This window comes from Lipophrys pholis (assembly GCF_963383615.2).
Source record: "Lipophrys pholis genome assembly, chromosome: 9".
In the NCBI taxonomy this organism is placed as follows: Eukaryota; Metazoa; Chordata; class Actinopteri; order Blenniiformes; family Blenniidae; genus Lipophrys; species Lipophrys pholis.
In genome coordinates this window covers 22,706,584-22,731,448 of record NC_137639.1, presented here as the reverse complement: position 1 = coordinate 22,731,448, position 24,865 = coordinate 22,706,584, and the positions used below count along the sequence as shown (strand labels likewise).

Sequence of the window (24,865 nt, the reverse complement as noted above, 5' to 3'; positions counted from 1 at the left end):
TTTCTCTCCCCCGCTGTGACTTATTCAAACTGTCTGTCATGACATGTGGTTGAAATCTGTCGGAAAGTTTTGACAGATTTTATTCTTGAAGCTTTGTGATAATTACAGTTTTCCCATTACAGTTGCATTGAATTACTGCTCTGAAAGCATTGTGAGCAAGCGGGTTCACATGCAAGGAGTCGTGGTGTGACAATCTAAAACACAGATAAAGTTAATATTAGTGTCTGCTTTGAATTTTTATATTTTATGGCAGCATTTAGTGGCTTTCATTGTAATGTTTGATCGGGATTTGATGCCTCTCTAATGGTTTCAATACCTTTGAGCCAGGCATAAACCTCCCTGTAAACTTGCTGCACTCTCTATGGAAGTCAAGAATCTGACCATAAATGGTATCATAACTTCATATTTTGGCAAATACTGTGATCCTGTAAAAGTCCCAGGTGTAGTTACTGCTTTCGACTTTAAAATGCTACCAGTTTACTAGTGGATTAATGAAACTGAGATGTCTTATAATAATGGTAAGAGAACAGCCAATTAACTTCAAACGTCAGAATGACTTTAAGCAAATTAAAGAAAACAATAAAAGTAGTTAGATCCCAATGCTTTTCATTATTTTATGATTCAACAATTTTAGCCTTGTTTTAGATCCCGTTCACTATTAAGACATTTAGTACTTAATGTACCCGGTCCATAGATATTGACAAAATAGCAGTAAAAATTAACTATTTCTATTTAGATGAAAATGAGCCTTTATAACATTTTATGCCCCAGTTTGACTGACCTGGAATTTTAATTCTAAAACACAGATAATCTGAGCTCATTATGAACTTCCTGTCTCTCTTTTAGCTATATATTTTAATAAACATTGAGAAAAGCATTTCAACATCATATAATGAATGTGAAATAAAACTGTCAAACGTGTCAGTCAAAAGCCACGTCAAATTATCATTGAGACGGCTCTCTATGTAAATAGATCTCATGGCGGTTGGTGGAAAATGTAATGATACCTAGACACACACCACCTAACTCTTCTAGTCAGACTGAAGCTGAAATTAAGTTTAGTCTCCCTGTGGGACAGACAGAGACAGACCCTCAGTGCCAGTGTATCACTGGTATTTACTCATTTATTGACGTACTACAATAACTAATGCACTTAAACTCTGACCCAATGTCGGTACCACATCTGTTGGTGTTCAAGCACAAGACATCCCCGCACCAACCGAAGGGATTTATGTCATCATTCGCTCCCTAAATTATAGAGGAAATTAATTATTCGCTATGCTGGGCCTGTATCAACATTTTTCCATGTCAGAGCAAAGTTTAAAATGCACTAGCTCTGACAGCGTCACTGAATAAACGGGCCTTTCAGCAGTTATCAAAAGCAACTCATAGTTGCCTGTTATCCACTGAGTTGTTTTTGGCCAGGCAGCTGTCAAAGCCGCAGCTGTGGTTTGCCAGCTTCAAGAGGCCGAACAACTTGGAAATGATTTAGATTTGACTAGCCAGTAAAATGTGTAGGCTGTGCGTCTCGTGTTGGCGGTGGGGGAGCCCACGGCGGCTGCTTCATACATGAGCTGGCGTATATAAGATAGACAGAGACAGGCAGTAAAGACGAAAGAGGGATGGGGGAGACGGGGGGGACATACCTATCCCCACGGGGTGTGAGGAATTTGAACAAATACCTGGCACAGGCATGCCAAAATAGGGGAGTGAGGAAGAGGACCATGGAGCCATGAGAAGCCCATGACTCCCTTACAGAAGGAGATGGGCAGGTATGAAACTGTAAGATTTGGCATTTAGAAGTGGATATTGCTCAACTTTAACGTGCTAACATGGCAAAAAAAAAAGGGAGCAGGATTGAAAGAACGACCGGCTGAGTCTGAGTGCTGTGCTGTTTATTTGCCTTTGTCAGAGCACATCAATCTCCTTCTGTCTGTACAGACACATTATGAAATTTCTAATTAAATTTACCTGAGCTATGGGCTGTGTTCTAGTGCTTTGACCCACAGTGCATGTGTTTCTCTCAATTAATTGGTCCGCTTCAGTGCTCAGTATGCAAATCAGGTTTGAAGATGAAGACATGGAAAAAATGACTAAAATACGGATTCGCTTTTGGCACCGTGTTCGTGAAGGAAGCATCAGTCATTCTAGCTGCATACAGAGGAGGGGGCGTATCGCTGGTGTGTGTGTGTGTGTGTGTGTGTGTGTGTGTGTGTGTGTGTGTGTGTGTGTGTGTGTGTGTGTGTGTGTGTGTGTGTGTGTGTGTGTGTGTGTGTGTGTGTGTGTGTGTGTGTGTGTGTGTGTGTGTGTGTGTGTGTGTGTGTGTGTGTGAGAAAGTTTTTATATCTCTATTTTTCTTTGCTCACTTGGTGAATGTTATTTTAAATATACAGTGATTGTGAAAGTCGTATCCATCAATCCATCCATCTTCTATACCACTTTCTCTTCTGTTGTTAAGCTGCCGAAATAAGATTTTTTTTCTAAGTTTACTTTTTCACTTATTCACTGGAAAGCGTTTTCTGAGAATTGTTTTCACCACTGGGTTATGACACGATTAATGTGAATTATTTGTTTCATAAAGAGGCTACTGTTGTTATTCTGCCACTTGCTTATTTTTATATTATCATTAAGTTTGTAAAATATCATTACATTGACACAGTGTTTGTTGCTTTCTTAATTATAACATTTGTTCTTTTTTTATTGAGGGAACTTTTAGCATTTCACTTTGGAAAATTATCTAATCGTTATATCTTATTTAAATGTTTGCAGATAATTCTCCCCTTCATCAGTAATTGAAATATCTGTGCATCTGTTCATGAACTTTTGTTTGCCTTTTGAGTGTAAAACTCAACACCTCACTCACCTGTTACAGACCATGACTGACACTTCATTATTGGACTTTTGGAGACGTCACATGAGAAATATTTCTTCATCCCATATTATATCATGAGATTTCTGCAGTGTGAAGATACCATGGACAGTATTTGGTGTGTTTGTGCGCTTAAGAGTTCACAAGAGGTTTGGAAAGGAAAAACTAAACCGCAGCTTGAGATCACATTCAGACTTCCCTGAGATAACAGTCCATATTATTCTGTGTATCTTCATCTGTTTATGCAGCAGGTTGAATGAGGGGGGCTGCAGCAGATCCAATCAGTAGGCAGTCACAGAATGACAAACACTAACGGCTCCCTAACCGTTTCCTGGCTGTCCTTGCTCGCCGGGTTCATTTCATTAATTAGCGTAACCATTTTTGAGCAAACTGACAGACAAACTGCCTGCCGGTCGACCGTCCCCAGCATCGTATTGCCTTGATTAAATGGGCGGACATTTTCGTGTGTGACAAACGGTTGTTGGACCGGGCTGATTCACAACTTGTGATGAGTTATTGATCTCCCACTCCTCACCCCTTCCCGCCCCGCCCCGCCCCACCCTACCTCTCCACCCGCCCGCCTGTCTGTGTTTGCAGTTACACATCAGATTTCTCCTCTCCTCTCAATCCCAAGCCAAGAGTTTGTCCTATGAGAGCCCGCTTTGTAACACTTGAGGCATAATTTACCTCCTTCAGCCCTCTGAAATCAGTCTTTGAATGACAGCAGAACTGAAACAAAAAAGTTGATGGACAGGAAAGTATTGCATCTTATTTTCCATACTGTTTCCATGTGGTTTACTTTGGCTGGCATGACATTAAATTGAAAATCCTCAGAATTACAAGTTGCAATTTTTTTTTTCAAAAGGTCTTCAGAAGATTTTATTTAAGGTTTTCTGGAGTTTGAGGTTTGTTTTCTGGCCTCACACAATGAATCTTTTAGTTTACCTTCAGGGAAAAATTATATAATTGTGATAAATAACTTAAAGTGGAACGATGTAAAATGTCATTAATAGCTCTGATGTTTATTGGTTGTAAGTGTTGAGTCACATTAGTCCTTCAGAGTTTTGCGTTTTCGAAATGTGTCAAACTGGGTTCAGTTGGTAAATGCTGTATTTCTGTTTAACACGTAGACTCCATCACTGTGGTGTAGCCAAGAGCTTGAGTCATTGTTGTGTAACTGTTCCCTGCGGTGGAACCTTACCAAACGGGTACGTCGCCGACCTTGGTAGGTATACTAACAGCACTTCACAAAATTGTCTTTGAAATCACATCGTGACTGTTTTGTCTCATTTGGCTTATGGAGGTTGCAAGTAATTAAGTATTTGTTCGTCGGCTCTTCTGGTATCTATATATCTAATGACTTCGTACTTAAATATTTTGCATCAAATATATGCACTTTTTACATTTTTAGATCAGGCTTGATGCCTTGTTTCCACCTCGATTCAGAGTTACAGTGAAGGGATCAAAACAACTGACTGCAGGAATTATGAACACTGAAGCTGCAGAAGTTTATGAAATCATTAGAGATAAAGTAACATCAACAGTGTTTGATTGTGACTTCCTGTTTTTGTCAAAGGATTGGTACTTTTAATTTTTTTAAAGAGTATTTTTGGCAAGGCAACTCTACCTTAAAATTTAAATGTAGGATCAATAAAGGAAAACCTTAACCACACACGATTAGGGCAGGTGAGATGCCATATGTGATGGCTGGACGACTGGGTGAGTGCGTGTTCAGACCTGCAGCTCTTGTGGGGCTTCCCCAGGCTGCAATGGTCAGTATTTGTCGAAACTGGTCAAAGGGAGGAAAAACTGTGAAACAGTGACGAGGTCATGGGTGGTCAAGGCTCCTTGATGGATGTGAGAAGTGAAGACTGGCCTGGGTGGTCTGATCCAACAGCAAAGCTACTGTCGCTCAAAATGAAGAAGTCTTGAAATGTGTCAGAATGCACAATGTTTCCATGTTTTTGCATGACAGTGGCACCTCTGGCTGATCAGTGTATGTCTGCTGCAACAGATCTGTCTATCGGGTCCCGCAGTAAGTCTGCAGAGGGCACACGCAGACCTGGGATCAATATGTAGTCACTCCTGAAATCATGCAGCATTTGATTTGAACCTTGTGTGACTATGACAGAATCTGATTGTTGTTAGATGACACTGAGCCTCAGTTTGGCGCTCCGTCCTTAGAAATCAGATCAGCCTTTCGCAAGCCTGAACGTATTCACAGCAGCCAAGCAGCGAATTGTACCACACAAGCTTATTAAGTAATGCCTTTCACATGGTCTGATGTGATGACATGTCAAAATTGAGAAATATGCAGTGCAATGAAAACGTACTGATAGTCCACTTGTCATAGACTCAAAACTTAACATCTACGTTAAAGGAATTTCTTTAAACCCAAATGAATAGGAAGGATCATTTTGCCTTTTCTTGACCCCATTTAGCTTCTTTCAGGTAATAAAAAGCACTAAGGTGTGAAGTTTTTCACCTTGAGTGTCCAAACAGCTGCTCATTGGAAGTTCTGGCCTGTAATCTGGCTCTGAGAAACCAGGTGTGAAGCCCCTGGTCAATTTGCAGCCATCCAGTCTGACAATCTAACCAACGGCTCACAGTGGAAACTTTCCAGTCAGTTAAACTGCAGATCCACTGATGGCAGCAAACATAGTTTCAATCTGCCCACTGGTGGCCCGGAAACAGTATTGCATCCTCTCTACCGTCCAATAATAATATTGGACAATTTCATGCATTGCCTCTGGGAGGACACGTTATTTTAGAATAAGGTTAATTTCCCTCCCCAGACTGCCACCCTGCTGCAGATATTTACCTCTCAATTATAAACATCAAGGTAAAACAAGCATCCTATTAGATTTCCAAATGAAACGCACATTCAGTGAAACCTTGTAAATGACTGAAGCAGTGGAAATGTTGGCTGCCTCACTAGAAATGAGCTCTGCTGGTGGTTTAATGCTTCATTACGTTCCAAAACAAGTAAAAGGGGAACGTTTAGTCCCAGTTGTACATATTTCTCATTGTTTGTCTTAGGCCACAAATGCTGCAGCATCGAAACAGCAAATCAAGTAAGACATTGTGTGCTTGATGCCACAGCTAAACACTGTTAAAATTCCTTTATTTTTTTTTTTTTAAGTAGTTTTAAACTATTAAAGTATCTTTAGATTGAGTTATAGTCCATGGCAATAATGTATATTTATGTGATTGCAGAGGGCTATTGCTGTATTCAAACCCGAGAGCTGACAGTGTGTAAAGTGCCTGTGCAGTTTTTTAATGTCTTTAGCTCACTTGACATAAAACACAGTTATCCTGTTTTTCTTTTCAATAAAAAACTTTAATCATCATTAATTTCTCCTGCCCTAGTGTTTAAATGGATAATTTACAGGAGAAGAAAAATCAAGGAAACCTGCCCTGGTGTATATATATACTGTATCTCTAGTATACTTGCTTCTTTTTCCTTATTTACTGTCAAATGTCATTAACATCTACACTGACTCATAACCTAAAAAGGTCAGTGGTTTTCTGGAGCGGGCTTCTCCACAAAATGAACCACAGAGTTTCGGATGGGGGCGAAGAAGCAGGAACGATCTGGGGGTCAGGGGGAAGCGTTTCACCACCATGATTCTTTCTTGTTATATGTTTGAGGGGGCAAAAAAATTATGTTTAAAAAGTTAAATTAGTGAAACATAACAGTAAATTTTTAAAATAATACACATTTTTCCGACTGAATTCATTTTGTTTATTAGTTGTAGTGAAGACAAAATCAAATCTTAAAATAAGGTTCAATATACAACCTTAATCTCACTTACATTAGGTGAGTTCAGATTTTTTATTACCGATTTATCCCAACTGACTTTAACGTTACATATGATGTGAAAAATGTTAGGGGTGTGACATTAAACTAAAAATAACTCTTTGGTGTAAAAGCATAAGTGTTGGAAGGTTTTATTGAGAGGGAATCGTCCTCCTACCCACAGTTTGAAAACCTCTGGTTTAGATCATGAGCACTCCTGTGACGGTACCAAAAAGGAAGTGATAACCATCTATTGGTCTACGATCTGTAAATATAATCTCCAGTTATAATGTTACTGTGTTTATTTAAACCTCTGTTCTCTGGGATTGCTCAGAGGTTGACATCATTGTGTTTCTCCCACGTCACTGCTCCTCCCGCTCAGTTTTCCACGGGTCAATTACAATTACAACCTTGTTTTTATACAAACACTTACGCAATTTAAAAATGACACTTGACTTCCACAGCATATTGCAAATCCATGTGACATTGATTCAGTTTATACCATTGTAAACAGATTTTTCTTGCCAAGAAATCTAGATTATATCCTCTGTGTCGATTTCTGTTGGGGTGGTGCTTTTTCAGCTTGTCCATACATTTGCTTGCTTACGCTGCTGGATGCAGATGATTGTTGTGGCTGCAAAGTTGAGTTGTTTCTTTGCTGTTTGACCTCATTCGTCTTCAGTCTGATCCCCATCGCCATAGAATAACTGAGCCCGTGACATCATAGGTCATTTCTTGGGCTTCTTGACTGAGATTAAGTCAGATTAAGTATAAGTAAACACACACAATGTTGCTGCTCTCTCTCAATCCCTCTCTCTCTCTCTCTCTCTCTGTCTGTCTCCTGCACTTTTAAAAACTAGCCCACTCAGTACTCTGGCTGCATGATCCCTGTTGGGTCAGTAACATTTAAGGTTAACCTGAATAATCCTGAATGTGCAAACTCAAAGTCTTTCACAAGCATGTCTGAAAAACGCGCCGTGCTCAGGATGGTTTTGCGTCATTTCTTAAGGCATCTGTGCGAGACTGACAGCACCTGGAATTACAAACTCATTTTTAAGATTTTTAACTTGCTTGTCTTGTCCAATATGTTACAGACCCAATTTATTAGTCCTCGGTTTGTGTCGGGTCGTCATTCCAAATTAAAAGATAGACAGATCTGGCTATATCTGCATCGATAGTGGGAATATTTAAGTAAAGAAGAATGTAACAGTGAGAGAATAGACTGGAATATACAAAAAATGGCACAGTTGGTTTTTATTATTAGTTGCAACATATCTATCAAAGATGAAATTTTTTATCTTATTTTTAGGATGAGCGATTAATAACACATTGCAGTACGGCATACTTGTTTTGCAAGGACTTACATTTAATAAAATCAAAACTATCATATTTTCTATTTCATATTATAGTCATTGGAGTGTGAAACTACCGTGCTGGCATGTGGCCAGATTTATCTGTAATCTGATTGGCCAGCCTCTGTGTCCTCTCCAATCATCCAAGTGATGTCAGTTATTGTATTTAGATAATTTTGGTGTCCTTACTTCACTTTGAGGATATTTTCCCTGTACAACACTTAAGTAAATGTTACACTCTGTTATAACTGCTAAAATAAATATTTTTGCATAAATGAAGCTGCTTATATTTCTCTTCATTGACAGGACCAGAAGTTGAAGGGAATGATGCAAGTAAGACGACATTCCCATCTTAATGTCAAAGCGATCAATAATTTCTACAAAAAGACAGAATCAAATCAACAAAAGGAAGATCAATGAATGCGTATTCACACCAAAAATTTAATATTAAATGTATTTCTATTTAGTCTGAATATTAAAGACAGGTATGAGTTACAGGAATGATTGTATTGTGCCTCCCTCCTTAGAATGAACTAGATGCGTTCCTGTGATCATTAATGGTCCATTCAAATATTCAGTTCAAGGGAACAGAACATTAGTTTAGTTAAATACGAATTTGTAGTCAAACGTGTAAATGATCCTGGAGGTTAAAACAAACAAACAAACAAACCAAAAAAAAAACATTAATAAACAGAATTCCGGTTTCCTTGATTTTTCTTCTCCTGTATATTATTCATTTAAACTCTGTTGATGTCTTGCAAGGTCACTGGCATTCCGGAGGCGCGTGCCCGTCCGAAGAGGCGCGTACTCGTTCCTCTTTGGGGACAGACAGCATCGCTCCGTGAACGCGCACCACCACGACCCGCGGCTCGCGGACATAACGTCAGTACGGGACAGCTCGCGCTCCGCTTTTTAAAGAATAGCCCTGAAAATCAAACTCATGAGGACTTATCGTGCAAGCGACGTTTTAACGACGACTGGATGGGAGGAAAATGTGAACGGAGGGTGAGTGCGACTACATGTCACTGGATTAAAAGTTTTAATAATTTATTATTATTATTATTATTATTATTATTATTATTATTATTATTAGTGCAAACGTTCCTCTATTTTAATGTTCAGTACTAAAAGCAGGAAAAAAAGAGTTTCTGCAATAATAAACATTATGATGTATTTAGCGTCAATAACCCTGTCCAATTAACTCTTAAACAGTTGCTGTTGGGTCAACTGATGAGACAATATTGCTGATTTTTAACTAAAATTAACTGTTTGGCTTTTAAAACAGTGAGTTAAAATGATAAATACCACATTATTAAGGACAGAAGACCCACAGCAGGTTGATGTTACTCAAAATATTGGGATATTCTGAAATAAGTGATCAGCATCATTACCTTATATGTCATTCACTGTATGTGACAGTTGAAGGGCCCGTGAAGCTGTGTGATAGTGTTCTGAACAGAGGTGCCTTATGATTTCAACATTAATCCTGTTTTGATTGTGTGAGCTGATACCAGTTTGGAATCTAAATGGAGTTTAAAATGATCTACTGCTTTTCAAAAACAATGTCAGAAACACATGGCTGTGTCACAGAAGGATTATAAATGAAATTTTCTTTTTAACTTGAACAAATTGCCTTAAAAATGTGTACCTATCTAACTCAGATCAGTTGTTTATTAATTATTTTTTTACTGCAGCCATGCTGTGCTGATTGATGAGACGTTGGTGAGGTTGCTGAGCTCCAAATTATAGGACATGAAATGACAGAAGTTTTCATCTTCACTTCATCATACATTGTTAGTAGTTTGTGGCATTTTGTAAAATTTCATTTGTTTTTGTGGATGCAGTCACCTCAACATGTTAATATATTGTTAGTTTATCAGAAAGTGAAGTTATGCGGAAAAAATATATAAATAAATTAACGTAATGGTGGCACAGAACGGACTGACTTTTTTCTTCTTTTTTTAACTCTGGTATGTCACATATTCTTGGTGTATTTGTAGTTAAATAGTTTTGTTACCTTGAAACCTTTTTTTTTAATGAAATTAAATCAACCTTAAAAGAGGAAAACAATGGAAAAAACAAGACGTCTATTGGAATATGTTTGGGATGCAAGTTTTCAACTGACAGAATCCATGCACCCAAATGTACATGTGGTCTAATGCACCTGTCATGTTTACATGTGCTACTATTGTCTTTACATTTCAACTCACTCAGCTTTGTTGGTTGTGCTGCATGACGGTGCCATATTTTGTGAAGGTTGCTAATGTAGTTATGATGTATTGTTTAGCCAGGGGACAGAATATTCAACTGTGACTTTTGGCATTATTAGTTTGTTCCAATCACCCACCTCTCTGGGAAAAAAGTAGAAATAGAAAAACAAAAGTAGGATAATCTAATGTTTTTCAGTGGTTATTTTCTTTAATTGAGTGTGTATGAACTTTTCACACAGAATAGGAACATGGTGTAAATGTAAAAATAGGGGCTTTGGGCTTCAGTTGTGTGTTTTTCAGAGTTCTGGGTATTTCCTTAATTAGAAAAGTGTTGTGTAGAGTTTTACCCAGCACACTGCAACCTGCACCATCTTAACTCCACAGATTAACATTTGGCCAGCGTCACACAATGTCCTCTGTCAGCTCATACAGCTGAGGGATGGACGGCCGTGGAAAAGTTTCAATTAGATGGAATTAGGCCGGCTGCCAGGTCAACTCCACACTTGAGTTTGCGTTCAGACAATGTTGTGTGTGTGTGGGTCTCGCTTGTGTTTTAATATTCTAACTACTTGCTGAAGTACAAATATTGTGATGTAATTCTGATTTCAAAGGTGTGAAAATAAACAGAAAAGTTATGTCACCTAAGAAGAATTTAAGTTTAGTATTTGTAAGGGCAAGTGTGAAATTGCGGTTCATTCATTTCTTACTGGGAAGTAAAAAAGGCCCCACATCTGAGAGGGAAAATACTTCTTAACATTGTCAGAGTGGGAATTTTTACATTAATAAGTTGTTGTTATATCGCTCAACGCAAGGGCATACAACATGTGAAATACTATATCTTAATTAACTCTATCTATTAGAGTGAAAATGCCCAGGCAATCTCGCCTACGTAGTTAATTAGTGGCAAATAGTATATTTACATCAGTTTGTTGGCTTATATTCATGGTCATGATATTGTTTGTCGTTGTTGTGGGATCACTTACTGGAGGTTTCTTCTCTTGTGAATGCCCCAAAGCACAAACTGATAGCGTTTCATGCTGTCAGGTCCAGTTAATTCAACAGCTACAAGATTCACATAAGATGAACTGAAGCAGTTGAGCAGCTTTGTGACTAATGTAGTTTCCTGCACTTCCTGCACTATTTTCTCGGTTCAGCTGTAGTGATTGCAGATGCACATTTACTCCAAGTAGTGTACTTGAATGAATAGAGTGACTGGAGTATTTTCATTTAATGTTACTTTATATATTTCAGATCAAAATAATAGATTTTCTGCTGTACTGCATTTATATGACAATTTAGAATACAACTTTTTAAAGGCAGAACAGGTATTTTTTTGTATTTTAACTTTTTGGGGTCTTTTGATATATTTTTAAAACCCCATACATTTGGGAATCTAATTGTGTTGAATATTTAAAAAAATGTTAAAAGTAGATTCAAATGTTGAAATAATCTTACCAAAAATATGGGGAAAAAAAACTTTTAAACGTGACTTCAGATTCCTTTGCCAGCGTTATTTTTTTCTTTTCTTTCACCAATTCTTACAGATTTACATTCTGTCCCTGAGATGATTTCAATATTGTCCATATTATGAAGTGGCTGCATCACCAGTGTGCTGTTGGCACGCACATTAAAGTTCTTGATGAGAGCTTCTGCGTTTTCTGCCAACGCTGTGTTTATTTGTTGTATATTGTAGTTTAACTTCTGAACACGTTTTCATCTGTTGGGCTTTGGACCCCTTTTCACTGGCCACTGTGAACCACACAATCTTTAACATTAGTTCATATTCAGTTGGATTTTCCTTCTTTTTTTTTTCATGTGACATCATGACCGTTTGTTGATGTGTTCCTGCAGTTATCAGCTGCAGCTGCATCACTATGTGAACTCTATCGATCAGATAGGAAAAAAAAAAAATGTCAGTGCTTCGTGGTTATGTGTTTGTTTTTTTGACATTTGACATCCCCTATTGCCTATAGAGGCTCTCCTGTGCATGGAAAACATCATTAAGTTCTTGTCAAATGTGAAGTTAAATAATTTAACCGAAAATAAAATAAAACAATTGGATAGAAATGAGCCTCACAACATCGTCATGTGACGCTGAGAGAAAGAGAGATCCAATCTGTGCCCTGGTTTCTAACCTCCATTGATCAATAGTAGATATTGACAACCCTATTTGCATTGTGGCTTCACAATGTAGGTTTTCTGGTGGGCATTGTGCAAAGAACATATGACACGTTTCATGGGTTGAAAATGTTTCTAAAATGAACCATTTTATGACTCCGGAGCAAGAAAAATGACAGGTCTATCACCAGAGAGTCCACATGAGCGACAATAGACATGGAGTTTATTCAGTGCGTATTTCAATGACACTGACTTCATATTCTCTGCAGACGTAATCTGGCCACATAACACCTTAATATCATCAGATAATCTGGATAGAAAGAGGACGGGGGAGGTGCCGTAAAGAGTGACGATGCATGATGAGAGACCGAGTGCAAAAGATAAAAACCAATATGGTTAAGAAAATAAATAAATTGCATGAGAACTGCTGACACACGTGCGTCAGTGTTCGTACCAAGTTATTGTGTTGATGCAGAAGTCAAAATTATTGCTGACTCAAACTGGCGTGCTGTGATGCATCAGGCAAGAATTGACAACAGGGCGTACGCTGCAGTGGCTGCTTGTTGTCACTTTCACTCAAACATTAGTTGACCTGTCACAACTGTTACATAATCATCTGGATGTCAATATTTAAGCTGATTGAAGTTATTTTAAATAATTCTGATCAGTTATAATCATTTGTATCATGGTTTTAACAATTTGATTGACTTAAAGTGACAACAAAACCATTTGTGGACCGTTGGTCATCTAATGACATCATCTCTTTGCATCCCCTGCTTGTGTGTTCAGTCGCACATGAGTCAGAGAATTAGTGCCGCCATCATTTTATCCGACAGTTGACTGGCTAATTTGATGAGCATTTATTGACTTCAGCAGCATGGATTCAGTTTTAAAACCAAACAGCACAGCAAGACTGGGGACCGTGTTCGCGTTGTGCCAAATGAGAAGCAGAGCTCTGTACCGTTAAACTGGGGAAAGATGGAGCTAATACTACTAAATTAGCAGATTGAACAAGGGCCTGCAACCTTCATGAATCTCTTTTTACGGACTAACAAAATATATTTAACTTGACACGTTAAACAAATAGGTAAACCAGCAGTGTTGACAGTGAATGCAAATGAGTTTGTTCATAATGTTTGAAAGTCAATATTGATTGAAAAATGTTCTTCATTTGAAATCATCCAAGGTGAGCTTTCCAAGAGGTTTGGTTGAGACCTAAAGAGAAAGGAAATGAAAGGCAGCAGATCAATGATATGTGAGGATGTGACATATACTTTAGTCATATTTTGAACTGTAAAATAAGAGTCTGATTAAAAGCGTTTTTTTTGTTTCTAATTATGTTAAAAGCTACAGAGAGGCTGAAGAGCTGCCTGCGAGTCCAGAGCCACCGAATACAGATCCCTGACCTGTATATGATTAAAAGAGATATGCACTGATATCAGATCCCTGACCTGGAACATTATGTCTGTGAAAGGCACACGGTGGTTACATTAAAGTCATCTTATAAAACATAAATAATATGGTATTTTGTTTTAACCCCATTGTGATGTCTGAGTGCATCGCATTGCTATTTCACCGTAGCTATATTTTCCTTATCTATCAAACAACGGCGAGGCTGTCTATTTTTGTAAAAGGAATCAAACTAACACCATTTGCACCGATGACAAGTTTTAATTCTCTGTGAATTCAAAGGTCACAGTTAACCTCGGGGGATCAACGCCAGTCGTCTCTCAGCCGCTTCTCTGTCTCAGTGCATTCTTTCTCAAAGTGTGGAAGGATGACGACTGAGTTAACAGGTAGTTTGCTTCTCTACTCCAGAAAGGTTCAGGGTTATTTATATTTTCCTTGTAAATGTGGAAAATGGAAATACTTGACTAGAATATATAAATGTTCACCTAACTTTCTCAGTGAAGTTATACGGATCCTGTATAATATTTAGATGATGATCTAATTGATTAAGTAATATTTAATAAGTTCACATCTCTCAGCTTTCGTCACATAGAGGAAAACTTTGGAAGTGTGAAGAAACAACTTCACATGAACAGTTGCCCCACATGCTGCCCCATTAGCATTCCTGTACAAAATGTCCTTAGAGATATTCACGACCATGCAATGATAAGTCAACACATCACGTGGAACACACACACACACACACACACACACACACACACACACACACACACACACACACACACACACACACACACACACACACACACACACACACACACACACACACACACCATCACCATCACGTCCTCCAGCCACTGTTGTCAGCAGTCCTGTGACAAGTCAGTCCAGTAATCTTGATATCAGACCTGTGAGCATGTTCATTCCATACTGTGTTGGCAGGATCTGTAGCAGAGGTGCGAAGGTCAAAGGCAGCACAGTGGTGCTGTGGTTAACACTCTTGCTTCATATTGAGAAAGTCCCTCGGTGAGGCCAGGCTGGATTTTGGGTGGCTCAAGCTTAATTGGTGTAATAGGTGTAAATGTGAGTGTGTGTAACTGTCCAGGACTGGTAGCGTGTCCAGGCTGCACCCAGCCTTCACCCATGGTGAGCTGGGATCAGCTGTAGCGCCCTGTGACCTTTACAATGTGAATTTAGATGAAGCGGTGTCGAAGTTGAATGGATGGCATCAAGGTCAGGAATGCCTGAGCAACACAAACCTATTATAATTTACAATATCCTCTTTGTGGTCAATTAAAACCCTAAAGCTTGAGTTGGCGTCAGTGGTGCTGCAGTGGTTGGCAGGCTTGCCTCCAAACCAGAAGGTCATTGGGTTCAAATGTGGAGGTGTGAATGTCAGTGTGCTGGTGTTTGTCTCCTTGGGTTTGCCCTGCATTGGACTGGCGACCTGTCCAGGGTGTCTTTGTCCTGAGTTACATGGGATTGGTTCCAGTTTGCTGTGACCCTGAACTAAATAAAAAGGTAAATAATAAGGATAAATGCTTTTCATTTATCTATATTTAGTTGCTATTGCCTGGTGGTAAAAAATAGAATTACATTGGATTTTGCAGGTTAATAAAATAATATCCAGTTGTTTGCTGTTTCAATCATTTTGATCCAAAATGTTAAACTGTTGATGATTTGTTTTTCTTTAAGGGAAGTACTGAAGAGTAACTTTCAAGTACAAAGCATATGACACCATTCATGCATGATTGTCCATCATATAAGCAGGCAGTTATACACAATACACACGTGGTCATACTAGATAATCTAACTTAACTGTTCCTTTGTCCTTTTCTAACTTAAAAAAAAAAGTCAACGGTAGAATAGAATAGAATAGAATAGAACTTTATTTATATAGCACCTTTCACAGACATGAGTCACAAGGTGCTTTACAGCACTAAAGATGTCAGTAAAAAACTAATCATATTTGTAAAATATCCTACATCGTATATTTTTTGCAATCACACTTAAAAAATATTTCAAACACTTGTGATAGTTTTGATCAGGCCTGTTCTTACATCTTAATTTGTACATGGTCGTAATGGTTTGACGCAATGACTTTGTCTGAACTCCAAACAATAAATATCCTACCTGTGTGCATCACTGCTTCTCATGACAGTGCTCTTATGTAAGTCCTACAAGGATTAGCAAAACCGTTGCTGAGATTACCGGAGTCACGAGCGCAACTGTAATCCACAGCGGAGCTCGATCTCCACAGTGAGACATACTGCCTCCTCACCTCCAACCAGTCCGGAGTTCCAGTTTATGCAAGTCCTTCATCTGAGCTGAAATCCTAGTCTCAGCTGTCGCCAAACATATCCCCTTCAAGCTCTTCCTGCCATTAAGCCTATTTCATTATTTATCATAGATTACTCCGTCTTTACCACTTGATATGTGTCTTCTGTCCTTGCTTTATCAACCAGACAGTGGTAAATGGACTTAGTTATATCGTGTACGCCGTGTTTTCTCAGTACTTCCTACTTTTAGCCTCATTCACACATTCACATAGCAATGGTGACGGCTGTGGTGCAAGATGCTCTGGCTTCATAGGGAGCAATCACTCTGAATTGTGGGAATAAGTTGTGCGATTTGGGCTTTTCTCGGACAAAAGATCATGACAATATCTCTTTTTGTGACTTAATAATGAGTATCTTATTTCGTACACTGGGATAAATCTGCAAATATGTGTTGTCATGGTCTTATAACCGAGGCGAGCCAGACATTACCTTCTGACATTTTCAATGATTTCTTGATCACCGCCTCACTACTTCCCCCACAGTACTTCTATTATAGATTGTTGCATTTACTGCTGTCTAAATAAATGCATAAGGACATCATGCAGTCAAACTTATTGCTATACTCAAGTTTACGATATCTGTGTAGCACAGTTTTGCATGGAATGAGCCCTTTATTGTCGCTTGAAGGAAGCAATGAAAAAAAACACACACATGAACAGGCATTATCTTCCCAGATAGATGCCAACCTTGGAATCCAAACAGTTCATTCTGTTTGCGAGGCATGAATGTCAACCACTTAACTACTGCCAGGCTGCTGTTTGGCATCCCGGGTCAAACATTTTGATCTATCAGTGGCTTTTCTGTCTGAAAGTTGAATGGATGGTCTCCAGACTCCTCATCATTCAGCTCCTTGAACTGTTTTCTATCCTGTATATGAAAGTGCTTATTTTAGCTTCTGCCCTAGAAATGGGCCCATAATCATTTCTCTCCTCTTGTCTTTACAGCTTTTATGATTACACAGGTGCATCTAGATGAAAACGACAGTCTGGTACTTCGGATTGAGACAAAAAACCCTGAAATTTGAAAAAACATCAACAGACCAGCATCGGTAGGTTTTTGATTGAAAAAAACCTTCAACTGTTTGTAACAAATGATATTAGCCTTCATACAGAGAACTGTAAACCGTATTTTGACTTTTGGTTTTCACTTTACCACAATGTAATTTTACTAAAATGATACTGCTGCTGCTTCTGTTTTCGCACAATTTTGACATTTTACTTTTGATTTTAGTCACTACTTCTCTTTCATTGTTTGTGTTTGTTCAAATTTCTCTTCAAGACTGGCATCGGGTGATAGATGAAGACTCGACAGCAAGGGAACACAAAACAGCAACGGACAACTCAGTAAAAGCAAATGGGACAAGCAGACATTTCCACTCTTATATTCTCTGATTCAAGCCTTCCGCACAGATTTACAAAGCTCATGCTTTACTGAAACATGAGTCAGAAAGGGAGGTCAACACACTAGCAAAGATGAACCCTTATGTCACGTCTCACTTCAGAAGGGATCTTTTTCCCCATTTTCATTTGTTGTAGAGTCTTTCTTCACTGTGCCGTTACCCATCGAATGAGATGGCCGGTTTTGCATTTGAAGAGTTATAACAGTGTTTTTGCTGTATTGTTTCACGACTGTTCCACTGTTGATGCACTGATTGTATTCACCGCTGTCTAAACTGTTACCCTGTCAGGTCTCAGGTCTAGTGAGCTCTGGAAATGGTTTGGCAAGGTAAATATTAAGAGATCAAGCATATATTGTTTTGTGCCAGGTATTTTCACATTTGCGCTTTGCTTTATTTAAGGTAAACTTTTACATATTGGCATTTTTTGTTCTTTCGTGCACTTTTTTTTTTTTTTATTAAGTTGTATATTATGATCCTAATCAACTACATTCTTGCCTGTTGTTAAGTTCACATTGTATCTGCAAGTTATTTTTATTAGGCAAAAAGTTCACTGATGCTCAGCCTTTTCTGGGTTTTGTGTTTTAAACAGTTTAGCTGAGGAAGATAAAAATCCTCACGCCCAGTCACACTCTCTGCCACTTTAAATTTCAGGACACCTTAGCTCTGCTCCTTCTGTGGAATACACCCCATCTGTCAACTTTGGCGCACTACCTGTATAGAAAAACATCCTCAGGTGACCTGTGTATTTACCTTTTCCCTCCATTTAACCCTCCATATAATTATTCCACTTACAGCTAAACACACCAGACATGTCAGTGATAGGTCAAAGTAATCATTCTCTGTTATTTTCTTTCCTTATTCTTATCTCTTGTCAGGCGTAAGAGATTTCTTAGCCGTAATGCTGAGCTGTAATGAGGTATGTCTGAGAAGCTAACTACTGCAAGTGATTGTTAACAGCAGTGTAATTCAGGCTACGGTTATCAACAGCACTCAGTATAGAAAACAACTCTTCAAAATAAACTGACAATGGCCATCAAACAGATTGGCCGACACCTGGAAAGAGAATGTGAAATTGTTAAGGCGGTAACATGAATGGATAAAAAAATGACAATCAAAACACGTTTTTTTTCATCTGGGCCCCTCTTGCTGGGCAAGAGTGATTATTTTTTTGTTGTATGGACCATCACAAGTTATCAGAACAGTTTCTTTCACATTAAACAGATAGAGTGTGAATCTCTTTATTAGCTTGTATATGCTATTTTTTGATTCTGTCTTATTATCATAGATGCAGAATATTGATCACAAATATTTGATCAGATTGTACTCTTTTCTCCTCATGCCCATACCAAGTGGTTGTGAAACTGGGAAGACTTCTGATTGTAAGAAGTGGCATGTCTATTTCTTTCTTCGACTGCATGTTGACATTTATTATATCGTATTGTTTAATGTGATGTTAGTTTGGCGTTGCCTGTCTTTTTTGCTTCATTTTGCATCTCGTCATAGTATTATGAAAGTTGCCCTGCAACGGCCTGTTTACCCTCCCTGTCTCACTTCAAATTATGTCTGTTTAAAGCCCAAGGTCTCAAAATGTTCCTATTGAGTTTTTTTTAACTCACAATATCAATCCTGCATGCTGAAGTCTGTCCAGCACTGTCATTACCCTCAAATCAGTGTTTGTGAAGTTAGTCCTTGTGTCTGTTTCGTTCAGTTCAGTGAGTACTGTTTCAGGACTTTGATTGTTCACACTTGGAAGGACTTTCCTTTGTAAAAGGCTCTTTTGGTGAAAGCATACATTTCAAAGGGAAACAATTACAAGAACGCTGAACTGTTGGACTGACCAATGGCCATCAAGGGCAGTATCCTCGGGATACCATTGGGTACTTTCGATCTACAGCTTTCAAACTATTCAGGTGAAATGAAAGACTGACTGTGTTGTTAGCACCACAAATAAATTTACTGACTATACTAAGGTGCTTAATCACCTCTCTGGTCATCAAGACACACTGAGCATACAGTGAATTAGAGTCAATGATGGGAGCGGCTCGAGTAAAACGTCGCTTCAGTGCTGTGGTGGATGGGCCAGTAGAAGAGGAGGAGGTCATGAGGCTGGCACAGAGTGCTGCAGATACGGCAAGGGCAGGAGGGAGCCCGTCAGGGTCAGGGACCCCAACCAGCCCCTCCCCAACCCATGTCCTCAACGGCAAAACTCTGCCACTTCAGAGCAATGCCAACAATGCGCGGAGGCAGAGTGCCATCGGAGAGTTGGCTGTTGGAGATACAGGAGGAGAAGGCGGAGTGCGAGCAGGACGAATGTGCTCGGGGCCAAGGAGTGGAAGAGGCAGTAGTGGAGGTGGGAGAGATGATGGCCGTTCTTCATCGGGCCAGGATTCACTCTCTTCCCCGTCCACCACCAGCCGCCGGCGCAGCAGGCGCTCAAGCCGCCGGCCCCGACAACGCTTTGTGGGCAAGGACGGACGCTGCAACGTCACCTTCGTCAACATGAGCGAGAGGGGCCAACGGTACCTCAGCGATCTCTTCACCACCTGTGTGGATATCCGCTGGCGCTGGATGCTGGTCATCTTCACCCTCTCCTTCCTTCTCTCCTGGCTGCTTTTTGGATTTGCCTTCTGGCTCATTGCCTCCGCGCATGGGGACCTCTCCATTCGGCTTGCCCCAAGTTCAAGTTCCTCTCCGGGATCAGGAGAAGCTGGATCTGGAGCAGGGTCTGATAGAGAGGCAGTCGTTGAGGAGCCATGCTTCCTCCAAGTTAACAGCTTCATGGCGGCCTTTCTGTTCTCCTTGGAGACGCAGACGTCCATCGGTTACGGATTCAGGAGTGTGACCGAAGAATGTCCCCTGGCGGTGGTGGCGGTCGTTTTGCAGTGCATTGTGGGCTGCATTATTGACGCCTTCATCATCGGGGCAGTGATGGCAAAGATTGCTAAGCCCAAGAAGCGCAACGAGACACTGGTGTTTTCCCATTCAGCTGTGGTTTCCCTGAGAGATGGGAAACTCTGCATGATGTGGAGGGTCGGCAACCTACGGAAGAGCCACCTGGTAGAGGCACACGTCAGAGCACAACTACTGAAGGTAAGTGGAGCAAATATGAACAATGACCATGATGAAAAAGACAATAGGTCTCGAACTATAGATGCAATAACAGGAAAAGGTCCAAGTAATTTGGTGAGGTAAAATTGACAGGGAAAGGTTCAAAAGATTGTACAGAATGATAAAGGTTGCCACTGAGTGAGAGTATTACAGGAAAAACAGGTTGCAGGAGATGGAAAGCAAGAGTGCTGAGACCATCTGGCCCGTATTCTGTGGGCCGCAGTTAATGAGGGCTTGTTTTATTTTCCCTCAGGGGTTAGGAAGATTTAACATGGATTAACTTGCCTACAATTCTTTAACTGAGGACCATTGTCCTTCGTCATCGCATTTCCCCTTGTATACTGTATCCACGTGTGTTAGGTGATTTTTGTCTGTGCATACTGATATTCACACTATGGTTTGAACGTTTCTGGCCTCTTCTTTGTTTCGTTTGTACAATGTGACTGTGTTTGTGTGTACACCCTCGCGATTTTCCCAAGGGTCAAAGTCTGTGGTTTGAGGATACAGCATGGAAAATTTGATCTCTCCTAATAGTATGACCACATCAAAGTCCAAACAGGGCAGATGGGATTAGTTCGCAAGGATCAAAGAAATACAATTCTGAATGCTGGGAATGAATATTGTACAATAGTAAAGGTTAGCTGAGTGATAAGCTTATGCATTCACAGTGTGAAGTCAGTCGAATTCATATGAATGCAACACTAGATACTAAGCTTTAGGGTCACGATAGGACCTTTAATTTACACTGCTTCATTGAGATTACCTTTTGATATGGTGTCAAGTCAATTTAAAGTCTTCATATATGATATGATCTTCAATGTAACAGATTTTCCTTTTCATTGTGTTTAACATCAAGAATTGCAGTGTAAATCTACTCATCGCCTTCGTCTCTTGTACTTGCATATGTACCACCTGTTTTTTGTTTTTTTTTACAAAGCAAATCTTTTAAATCTCCATAAAATATTTTCTATATGTGCTAAACATCACAATATCTAATGTTGAAAGTTCCGACATGTAAATGTGTTTTATTCTCTGTCCCAAACCTGCTCTCAGCCAAGAGTAACACCAGAGGGAGAGTTCCTTCCACTGGACAATATGGACATCAACGTGGGTTTCGACACGGGAACCGATCGTATCTTTCTGGTCTCACCTGTAACGATTGTCCATGAAATCAATGACGAGTCGCCTTTCTTTGAGATGGACCAGAAAGCCTTGGAGAATGACTCTGATCTAGAAGTGGTGGTCATACTCGAGGGTATGGTCGAGGCCACGGCCATGACAACGCAATGCCGTAGCTCCTATCTGGCTTCTGAAATCCTCTGGGGACACCGCTTTGAGCCCGTGCTCTTCGAAAGGAAAGACTGCTACCAGGTGAGAGAGAACAGATAGGAAGAAAGACTATCACTCATTTCCCTAGTTCTATCTGTGAACTGTGAATTATTTAGGCTTTATAGGCGGTACTGATAAAGGTGTCCATGGATTTCTCAGTTTGGCCAAGTGAAATCTCTCAAATACTTGTTGGTTGAATTTTTAAAAATACTTTCGGTGCCACCACACGGTGGGTCAGTGGTAAGCGTTCTCGCCTCACAGCGAGAAGGTTGTGAATGTGAAATTGCCCCCATATGTGTGAATGTGAATGTGAGTGTGTGTGTGGTGTCTTTCTCTCTGTTTGTCCTGTGATGGACTGCCGACATGTCACCATAGTTAGCTGGGTTTGCCTCGACTGTCCCGTGATAAAGGATAAAGCAGTGTAGAAGATAGATGGACTTTCAGTGCTGCCTCCAAATTCGAGCGAAATATCAACTCATCACATGTTTAATTCCTCTAAACCTAATGACAGCCTGATATTAATATATTAATAGTGGATACAAATACACCACTATAAGGAAGAACAAAGAAACTGTTGTTGCATATGTCACCTTGATTGTGAGGCTAAATGTTTTCTCTGTTTTTTTTCTCAGGTGGATTACTCTTTTTTTAATCGGACATATGCAATTCCAAACACACCTTCATGCAGTGCTAAAGAGCTGGCTGACCAGAAGTACATTCAAAGCTCACGCTCGTCATTTTGCTATGAGAATGAAGTGGCCCTGCAACTCGTCTCTCCAGACAATGAGACTGAACAAGGTCTAGAGTGTCCCACTGCAGTGACCCGAAGGTCATCCGTGGTAGAGCATCTGCACTACAACTGACCCTGTGGGATGGGAGGCCTTAAAGGAAAACGACTCAGTAGCAGCTTTAAGATGAGGTACAGGTTAAAGAAAGTCAGAGAGAGAGACGGGTGGGCGCTGTTTGACCTAAGCAGACAAAGGCACTTTGTGAGTGTATGACAAGAAAGGGACATTGTTAGACAGTAAGGACAGTCCAAAGTGGGAACAACTCAGAAGGGCGGCACATTATAAAGTCCCCAAGATTTGGAGAAGTATTCTTGTGCAGTGAAACTGAAAGAGAAGGAATTGTAGGATCAGCCATTTGTAGATTTTGGGTTTGACACTGACCTAGTTGTCTGATTGGCCCTGGCAATCTTTCAGAATTTTGAAAACCTGTCTGCCAAGTCTCACATCTGGCCCATTACTACCACAGCACACCCATCTGGCTCTCATGCTTGACTGGCAGGATATGCAACAGCACCCCGTGGTGGTAACAAATGACTAATGCAATGTAATTCCATGACTGAGAAAAACTGGCTTCTACTTTTGAAGTGGCTTCTGTATGCAGTGAACAGTAGCTTTTGCTACATGGGAATGTATTTCTCTACAATGCTGACTTATCATTTTCATGTTTTATTTGCCTTTGGTAAGTATGGAAAGTGCATCTTTTGCTCAGAATGTATCTTAGTAATACTTGTAGGGCCAAAGCGGAACAACATAACATGAGGAGAAACTGTAAGAACGAGCAGCGGTTTTTCGCAGTTTGTTCCCATGTTATGTTATTTGGCTTTTATCCTACAAGTCATGCAAAATATATGTTCACTGATCATAATTGCTTTATTTAATTTAACATTTTGTTTTGAGTGAAATGCCATGTTTCCGGGGAAGCGTTGTAATGTCTCTAACCGCACTGTTGATACAGCAAGGCAGATCAATTATTCACACCAAACACTGCTTCCTGCACCTCTGTTCACAACACCCTCTTATATTTATTGTCACAACAAGCAACCTGGATTTTGCATTCCTGGGACTGTGGAACTGACATAGAACATGATAATTATTGGAAGTGACCTGAGCATCGATACCCCTTGATGTTGTGGACTGAATCCTCAACTAAAGACTTTGGGTTGAAGGCATAAGAGAACTACTTTCACCTCCACCATCACTAACAGAACTCCACTAAACTGAGTGGGAGAGATATGGTGAATGTGACGATGAGCTGGACTTGCTTTTTTTCCACCTCTGTGACTGCTCACCATCAAGTGAATGAGAATTGAACTAGATGCTGCACCAACATCAAAGATAATAATTGCTTTTTTTTTTTTTTTGTGCTCATGCATCCATGAACTCCCCACACCTCTATTGTTGATTAATGCATCACAGATGTTTTCTTCTCACAACCCATGAGAAAAGTGTAGTAGGCGGTGCCTTCATAGCAGAGATTTTGCAACCAGCCCTTCATCTGCAAAAACTTTATATTAGGTTTAAAATGTGCTTAAAGTGTATTTGTGGAATGAGTTTGATGCACAACTGTTTTTGATCACTTCAAAGTTTTCGGCATGCTCTCGGTCAGGGATCTGCAACCTTTCTAAGCAAAAGAGCCTTTTCTTGTTTTTCTTCTTTTTTTTTTTTTTTTTATCATAATCAGCAACAAATAAAATATGCCTGGGACCACTTAATATTTTTTACGTTCCGTATGAAAAAACCAGCACAGAAACAGGGAAACTACAGATAAAACTGTAGTTTTTGTATACAACAGCCACTTTTGTCAACACAAAGACAAGATATGTAATCCCATGAGAGATTGTCTGCCGTGCAACAAAAATAAAATTCAAAAGGGATTGTTTATTTCCATACGTTCCACAAAAATGACGGAAAAGGCTGAGGATCAGTTGCAGACCCCTGTTCTAGGTATTCAAGATTTCTCTCTGAATAATGACTGTGAATTTACTCAGTAACTGAGTCATTTGAAGAAGAATGCTCACTCATGATAGAAAAGGGTTGTATTATACTGTAAAACTATATAATAGTTGCACTTTGTAGTCATAAAGCACCTGGAATGTTTTGTTTATTTTATTCTTGTAATGATTTACAGTAAATTATGCCACCTG

The 24,865-nt window shown here is 39.7% G+C and overlaps 1 protein-coding gene across 1 annotated transcript; it reads left to right on the top strand.

Annotated features, from left to right (window-relative positions):
- The first annotated feature begins 19,409 nt into the window (after positions 1-19,409).
- Positions 19,410-24,865, top strand: kcnj14 (potassium inwardly rectifying channel subfamily J member 14). The gene is made up of 3 exons (XM_080470604.1): positions 19,410-20,586; positions 21,658-21,975; positions 22,566-24,865. Exons 1-3 carry the CDS (start codon positions 19,525-19,527, stop codon positions 22,794-22,796), a joined length of 1,611 nt encoding a protein of 536 aa, XP_080326730.1. The 5' UTR covers positions 19,410-19,524; the 3' UTR covers positions 22,797-24,865.

Coding starts and splice junctions, on each gene's coding strand:
- kcnj14 (XM_080470604.1), top strand. CDS start 19,525: ATGATGGGAGCGGCTCGAGTAAAACGTCGCTTCAGTGCTGTGGTGGAT. Junction 20,587..21,657: donor TCAGAGCACAACTACTGAAG/GTAAGTGGAGCA, acceptor ACCTGCTCTCAG/CCAAGAGTAACACCAGAGGG. Junction 21,976..22,565: donor AAAGGAAAGACTGCTACCAG/GTGAGAGAGAAC, acceptor TTTTTTTCTCAG/GTGGATTACTCTTTTTTTAA.